Source organism: Colossoma macropomum, unplaced genomic scaffold, assembly GCF_904425465.1.
Source record: "Colossoma macropomum unplaced genomic scaffold, Colossoma_macropomum, whole genome shotgun sequence".
In the NCBI taxonomy this organism is placed as follows: Eukaryota; Metazoa; Chordata; class Actinopteri; order Characiformes; family Serrasalmidae; genus Colossoma; species Colossoma macropomum.
In genome coordinates, this window is record NW_023494804.1 from 30,819,866 (window position 1) to 30,828,552 (window position 8,687).

At 38.6% G+C, this 8,687-nt stretch overlaps 1 protein-coding gene across 1 annotated transcript in view; it reads right to left on the minus strand.

The window, feature by feature from the left end:
- The window catches only part of rxfp2a (relaxin family peptide receptor 2a), an 89,117-nt gene extending 81,581 nt beyond the window's left edge, over positions 1 to 7,536 (minus strand). Inside the window, 1 exon segment of the mRNA XM_036594449.1 lies at positions 7,296 to 7,536. Within this exon segment, the coding sequence (XP_036450342.1) occupies positions 7,296 to 7,536 (241 nt within the window).
- Between the last annotated feature and the right edge of the window lie 1,151 nt (positions 7,537 to 8,687).

Here is an 8,687-nt window from a genome sequence, read left to right on the forward strand (position 1 = left end):
GTATGTCTACTTCTGTTGACATGAAATACAGAGTAACAAAAATGAAAAAAATGAAAAAACCCTACATTGGTCAGCAATTTTAACTGTAAGCTAAGATCTATTTTAGATAGTTTTGCACCAGAAGAAACTTAAAAGAAGTTCTTGACCACAAAAATGCCATGAAACAATTGTATTTGTATTTACATCAATGTAGTACTGAGAGACAGAAATACTACTCCAAACTTATTGATGACAACAGAAACAACTCAAAAGTTTTTTTTCAAAAACTGATCATCTTTTAAATCCTAAGTTAACCAATGATTATTTCACTGAGGCTCCGACATCAAAATGTAATAATTTTGCATTATTGTGAATACAAAAATCACTAATATTCGGTCCAAAAACCGAAAAGTCCAAAACTGCAAAAAGTAGACTATATTTTTATTCAACAGCAAAACACCATGAATAGTTTTACAAAGATTAATGAGGCAAAACTTCAAAAAATGGTCATACAGCTAAATTCCTGCACCTGTGTTATAGATTCTATTTCAACAGCATTTCAAGGAAGTATTTGACAGCCTTTGTCCAAGTGTGCATTGTAAATTGTATCTTGTTTTTTGGAAACAGGTACTTTTCCACATACACTTAAAACAGCAGAAAAGACTGCTTTATTGAAGAAACAGAACCTTGATCCCTCAGTTCTTAGTAATTACAGCCCGATCTCTAACCTTCTGTTTTAAGTAAAATAACGGAACAATTTGTCTTTTTCACAGCTTACTGATTTCTTAAATGAACACAATATCCATGAAAAATTCCAGAATGATCTGAGAATAAATGCTGATTCAGCTGATGTTTCCTTAATTATGCTTCCAAATTTAACTGCCGCAATTGATACTACAGACCACAGAATACTTAAATCGTCTTGAGAACTTGATTGGTCTCTTGGAACTGTGTTAAACTAGTTCTCAGAAAACAATATTTTGAACGCACAGGTGAGCAGCTATCTCAGATAAGCATGATATTCTCTGTGGTGTACCACAGGGCTTTGTACTAGGTCCACTTCTGTTTTCTTTGTATTTGCTGCCAAGACTGCTGTCAATCTTGGCAGATTATCAAGAAGAATTATTCGCTGTCAGATTATCAAGAAGCATGGCATCAATTTTCATAGTTATGCAGATGATACACAACTGTATATATCTGTAGCTCCAGACAATGTCACTACAGCAGGGTAAAAACAAGCTGGTAATATTTCTGTCCAGCATTGTTAGCTGGATGAATAGAAATTTTCTAAAACTTAATGAAGACAAGACAGAAATAATTATGAAAGACTTGGAAATCTGGCTCTACAAATAAAGACTTAAGTTAGAAATCTTGGTGTAACTCTTAGACTCTGAATTTAACTTTTAAATCACATATTAATAATATTACCAAAACTGCTTCAGGCATCCATCAGGCTCCTTCTGTCAATGTTTTTAAAAACATATTTCTTCACTTTGTGTTTAACTATTTTTTTATTGTTTCTCTTGTATTTACTGGAATTTAACTTTTACCTTCTTGTTAGTTATTATTAATATATTCCCTTTTCTGCTATTGCAGTTGTCTTCTTTTCTGTTGTTTTTACTTTGTATTGTGAAGCACTTTGAGCTGGATTTTTAATGTATGAAATGTGCTATATAAATATAGATCATTATTATTATTATTATTATTTGCATGATGTGAGGTATGGCCATGCTTTATCTCATTTACAAATGGCAGTCATAACACTACACAATAAAAAATAACGCCTGAACCTCTCTGGTGGTAATTTTCCCCAGTAGATCTTGTAGCTGCTGTTGTAGATGAGTAAGATGAGGAGGAAGAAGACTTGATTAAGTTAGACTTAATCTTAGTCTAGGACACAGGTGAAGACACCAATGCTAAAAAGACACTGGTGCTAAATCACTGCCACGGTCACTGTCGAGTTTTATGAATTTGGCCCAATGTTTATTAGGCTTAGTACTGTATGCAGATGATTTTTTCTCTGTGCAGGGGTTGCAAAACAAAATCCACTGTGAAGAGATCACAGTTAAGTACACCGATAAGGCATAACATTATGACCATTATGATCCTTCTTTCTATGCTCATTGTCCATTTTATCAGCTCCACTTACTATATAGGTGCACTTTGTAGTTCTACAGTTACAGACTGTAGTCCATCTGTTTCTCTGATACTTTGTTAGCCCCCTTTTACCCTGTTCTTCAGTGGTCAGGACCCCCATGGACCCTCACAGAGCAGGTACTACTTGGGTGGTGGATCATTCTCAGCACTGCAGTAACACTGACATGGTGGTAGTGTGTTAGTGTGTGTTGTGCTGGTACGAGTGGATCAGACACAGCAGTGCTGCTGGAGTTCTTAAACACTGTGTCCACTCACTGTCCACTCTATTAGACACACCTGCGATGTTGGTCCACCTTGTAGATGTAAAGTCAGAGACGACAGCTCATCTCATGCTGTACAATATGAGCTAATCATCCTCTAGTCCTTCATCAGGGGTCACAGGACGCTGCCCACAGGACGCTGTTGGCTGGATATTTTTGGTTGGTGGATGATTCTCAGTCCAGCAGTGACACTGAGGTGTTTAAAAACTCCAGCAGCACTGCTGTGTCTGATCCACTCAGACCAGCGCAACACACACTAACACACCACCACCACGTCAGTGTTACTGCAGTGCTGAGAATGATCCACCACCCAAATAGTACCTGCTCTGTGAGGGTCCGTGGGGGTCCTGACCACTGAAGAACAGGGTAAAAGTGCACCTATATAGTAAGTGATGCTGATAAAATGGACAGCGAGCATAGAAACGAGGAGGTGGTCATAATGCTATGCCTGATCGGAGTATTACACTGAAGGAAATTGCATAATGGCGTAAACAGCAATGTTTTCACTGCCCTATTTAAAAACACTCTATTGTTTATATTGTAGCAGCTGAGTGCACAGAGTGAAATACAGACGTTTGGAATGTCTTGTTTAGGCAATAAAAAGCATGTGTTTTACTTCAGCACTGACGTTTTCACACCATGATGCAAAACCCACAATAAGTATCGCTTCATGTACAGTTACATGCCTAACGCCTGTTGTTTAAACAAATAAAACTGATGTGAACAGGAACATTAAGCATAGGCTGATTAACGTGAAGCACTTCTAATCCCTCGTGATTAGTGATTAGTCTGTGTTCCTTTCTTTTTCACACACACGTTTATTTTTACGCAGTGTCGGGAGGGGTGTCATGCACAGTGGCAATGCTGGAGTGAGTAATTGGGAAAGTCAGGAGAATTCCCACTGGGCCAGTAGCACTTTGGGCTGATTACTGTGAGCTACTGTATAAGCTCAAGAACATTACGTATTACATCCAAGTGTATATCTGTAGTGATTTAGCAGTTAAACCAGTGGCAACCCGCCCCCAAGTGGTCCAGACCCAGGTTGCTGATGATGAAGTTAGCTTCTTATTCTCACTTCCTGTTCCACCTTAAATGATGCAGCAGTTCCATTAAGACCCTTGTATGGGTGCACATAACTGCTGCACCATTTAAGGCAGAACAGAAATTCTAATATAAAGGTAACATCAGCCTTTAGTGTATTAAATTCAGAGCAATGGTATGAATCTGGGACTAACACAACAGGCAGCTCTACAGAGTTCACCACTGTTTTCCGCTCTACTGAAGTAGCAATTATCATACATTAATCATGTGAAGATGGACGGCAGCGGCAAAAACTGGAAAAAACAGGGTACCAAGAACACAAGGAGGAAAAAGCTACTTAAGGAGCAGGTGGGCAGTGAGAAATGCTGACCGTAAAGTATTTGGCTAGCACTAGTTTGCAGCATATTGACTGAGTTGACTGTCACATTTAACACAAAAAGTTTTGCCAGGTTTATTTTTTATTTCTGTCTAGCCACCCTAATTATCTCAGGGTAGAATATAAATGATAAATAAGAGTAAGAAATGAAGAATATGAAAATACCTTTTTAAAATAATGATTTGGCCACAAAAGAACATTTCCTCACTGTTAAACACTTTCATGAGCTATTACTATAAACAGACAATTGTTGTACATTGTTTTATGTATTTGTATTAATTACATTATTTTTTCATTTGATAAACACTTATTTAATAACGTAACTTACAGTAATACAAGTTACATTTCAAAAATTAGTTAAAAGCAAGAAAATAAGCAGGAAACACGAATTTAACAGAAAACTGCACAAAAGCCTCCAACACTAAGTACAATATCAAATCTATCAGGATTTAATTCGTCCACATTTTGCTTTTGTGCACCCTACTACCACTTTAAGGTCTGATACTCAACATGTTTTTTAATTTATTTTGTCCCCTGATGTCCACTTATAACGTTTATGTGGTTTTATGAAGCAAAAACACCTTTAATTTATTTTTACATGACCATTTTCTCTAAGTCTAGAATTAAACAGGCTGTTTGTGTTACTGTGCTTTTAATTGTAATTTATGTACATAAGCTCTGTTTCAGATTGGCCGTCCTGTATTGTGCCTCATTCAAAAAGCAGTCTGGACTGAAGCACTCCTTATAATATTAGTGTGAATAATGCAGGGCTCAGCTGCTACAACCACTCACACACTCATCCGCATAGCTTTCTGGGTGCAGCACTCACTGGATTGGAGGCAGGAAACACCCTGGACAGGTCGCCAGTCCATCACAGGGCAGACATATAGACCTACACATTTGCCGTAACCAGAATAGGCTAATATATAATATGAGGTATGTAAATACAAAATAATTTGACTAAAGATTAAATAAATGAGAGGGTGGTCTCTGACTTTTGCTTAGTACTATATATGTAACTTCCCGTATATATTCATCTGGTCTCTCGGGTATTATATATCCTCTTTGTTAGAATAAAACTTTGCATCTCTATTTTTGCTGTTTTGCCTATTTATATATTATTTATTTAATTATTTCAAAATGCCAGCTAGCCTTTACATTGCATGAAAAATTCATGATGAATGGATCAAAAGAAATAATCTAAATTTACATGGAATAAAATCTTTTTACATTAACTTCCTTTAAAAATTAAGAATGTTTTTTAATTTTCCTGAAAAATTACCAGTTTGGATGCTGACAGTGATGATACAGTTATATGCAGTGTTGATGCATTGTTGTGAAAATAAGTTCACAACACATCCCCAACAGGAAAAACACAGATATTACATTTTATTTGTACATTTTAGTGCAGAAGTTATTTTGCAAGGGTTGCTCTCCCAAATGCATTACAGATCACTCCCAAGAATATTCTTTTTATTCATGATGTGTGTTGTCGAGTGTGAGCTTTACACATATAAGAAATATCAGTACTGTTATGATTAATAACGCTTCTATTAAAGAGATTAAAATTTACACTTCAGGTGTAATTTACAAAATTTACACTCCATTACATGTCAGGTATAACATTGTTAAAAATCCATTACATCCCAAATTGTTACTCAGATATACAGCATTTTTCAGTTAAAAAATGTATTTTTACTTAAAAAAAAATTAACAAAATGTAATTTGACTAGGACGCTGAAACTTTTGCATATGACTACACACACTGTTAAAAATAAAGATGCCAAAAAGGGAGTGATGCCACTTTTGATTCCCTAAAGAAAAATTTCATGAATGGTTCTTTGAAGAATGTTCTTTTTTAAGGTTAAAGAACATCGTCTAAATATTGATCAATTAAAACTTTTCTTTTTTCCTTAGAAACTACCTAGATACTGTCCAAGCCAAAACCCATTTAGAACCTTTATTTCTAGCCCTGCGTTCACACCGGCAGCGACTTTTCACCGCTTGTCACCTAAAGTGATAATCGCTCATCACCTGTGGGCATTTCTGAAAAATCCTGGTGAGAAATCACCTGTGTGCTTATTTTTATTTAATCCCTGTGTTTATGCAGTCACTATGTGAGAAAAAAAGAATTTGGTCTTTGTGATTACTGTCTATTTATGGTGAAAGCTCCGCCGCCCCTAATCCATCTCTAATAGGAACAATTGTCTAGCAACCAAAAACAGAGGGTACTGTTTCACAGTGGTGGAGATAAAGCGCCTGCTGCTCTGCTGAATCAGAGCCGGTTCATGAGGAGCCTGGCCACTTCCTATTTCCCCCGTTATATCAAAAACAGGACTGCTAAACAGCAGAGGGCGCCCACGAGCGAGTCCTCAATGAATGAGTGAATGGAGCTCAATGGCTAAAAACGAAGTTAAAATAGTTTCTAATCACTGAACCAGAATTTTCCTTTCATTTTAGAAAGTAGAAGGATGTGTTTCACTAAAAAAACACAGAAAACTCACCTGTAAGTTTCATTTTTTCTACATCAAACGGGTTTTGGGCAGCAGAACGCTGGCATTACTGCTACTGAGTGCTGATTGGTTGGTGAGCGGAGCAGCTCATTGGCTGTTCTCGCTCACTGACATCATGAACGTACATGAGGCGCCGTTTTAAACTCCTATAACTCGAGTTTAAAAGCTCTTAAAAATATAACAGCAGTGTTAATATGTTTTATGCTGTTCTGTGTTCAGGAAATGATTGTATTCTTTTACATTAAAAATGTTTCAGCATTTATAAACTATAATTTTGCTGAAATGCTCCATATTAATCCATACATTTTGGACTCATTCGAGAGCGCCCTCTAGCATTGTAGAAACCTGGAAGACATTCTCCTCTTTAAAGCTGTGTCCCATTTCAGGGGCTGCATCCTTTGGAGGCTGCATTTGAAGGCCGACTGCATCACAGCGGCGCGACCAGACTGTCCAATTTTGAAGGCTCCTTCATATGCGGCCGAGAAATGTGTCCTTCTTTTCCATGGCAACGAAGGATCCAGCCCCTGATTTGGGACACACTGTAAGTTCTCTGGCTGAATGCACAATTCTTATTGGTAATCGCCACGTCGCTTTGCTCCTTATTTGCATAAAGTTACACTCCGCTCAACTTTGTTGCGTCGCTGACTTCGCCACGTTGCCAATGTTCACGCTGCCTCCTGACGCCAGAAATCTCCAGCTCTCACTGAAAAGGAATGACCTCAGGCCGCGTTGTCGCGTCATGGCAGGTGTGAACGCAGGGTAAGAGTGACTAAGACTGACGTAACTATGTTTTTGTAATAGAAATTTTCTTCAAACTAATCTTCAAAAACTAAAACATAGTTTTTTTAAAAGTACTTTACCATTATGTTGTTCCTGACATTGCAGATTTTTTTTGTCTATGGTTTTCCCACAAATCAGAACATCACTGCCCTGAAAATGTACAAAACTCACACACACACACGTCCTTACCACAGTGCTCCTCATCCGCTCCATTCTTGCAGTCTCTGTGACCATTACATTGGAGCACCTGCGGCAGACATACGCTCATATTTCCGCAGGGGAACTGGCCAAGTGGGCAGGCCTCCACCACATCCCTGCTGGCAAATATGGACACTGCTGATGAAAAGAAGAATAGCGGGAAAGGAAAAGGGGGACAGAAATTAACAAACGAATTAGCTCCAATACAAAGCAAGGACAGATGCCTATGCATGGGTAATGCACTAGATTGAACGGTCATTAACATTACTATTGTCTTTTGGACACGCTTTGTTAAATAGCAACTCCCCTGAGCGCTCTGGACCACGGCTACTTTACGTCACAATGATTTAGGACTTGCTTTCTCTGCCAGAGCTTCTTCCACCTGAGGGCTGTGTCTAGACACGCTACAAGACAACTGCTTGCCCTGAAATGAAACAACCTAAAAAAGGCTCTCTCTGCATAAGAGTTGGGCACAATGAAAAGCTAAATCTGTTTAAAGCGCTGCATTTCCAGTAGGGCTAGGTACAATCTGTGGACCTCCTCCAACTACATCGGTCCACGGCACATGCCAAGGCAATAACAAGAGATACAAACCAATTACAGCACAGCTCCAAGTGTGTAATGCGATAATTCAGCCACCTGCGCAACAACAGGGCCCCTTGTTTTCAGATACAGGCAACATTAAGTAACACAAAATTAAAGTGAAAGAGCACAAACTAAAAAGCAGAATTTTCACTGTAGAGTGTGGGGTTTTGCTGGTCTATAGTAATATGCCAAAGTCAGAGACCACCGTTCATTTAATCAAATCAAAAAAGTTTTTCAGTGTTGGGAAAAACGAAAGCTACACCGATCAGGCATAACATTATGACCACCTCCTTGTTTCTACACTCATTGTCCATTTTATCAGCTCCACTTACTATATAGGTGCACTTTGTAGTTCTACAGTTACAGACTGTAGTCCATCTGTTTCTCTGCATACTTTGTTAGCCCCCTTTTACCCTGTTCTTCAGTGGTCAGGACCCCCATGGACCCTCACAGAGCAGGTACTATTCGGGTGGTGGGTCATTCTCAGCACTGCAGTAACACTGACGTGGTGATGGTGTGTTAGTGTGTGTTGCGCTGGTCTGAGTGGATCAGACACAGCAGTGCTGCTGGAGTTTTTAAACACCTGACTGAGAATCATCCACCAACCAAAAATATCCAGCCAACAGCGTCCTGTGGGCAGCGTCCTGTGACCACTGATGAAGGACTAGAGGATGACCAACACAAACTGTGCAGCAGCAGATGAGCTATTGTCTCTGACTTTACATCTACAAGGTGGACTAACAAGGTAGGAGTGTCTAATAGAGTGGACAGTGAGTGGACACAGTGTTTAAAAACTCC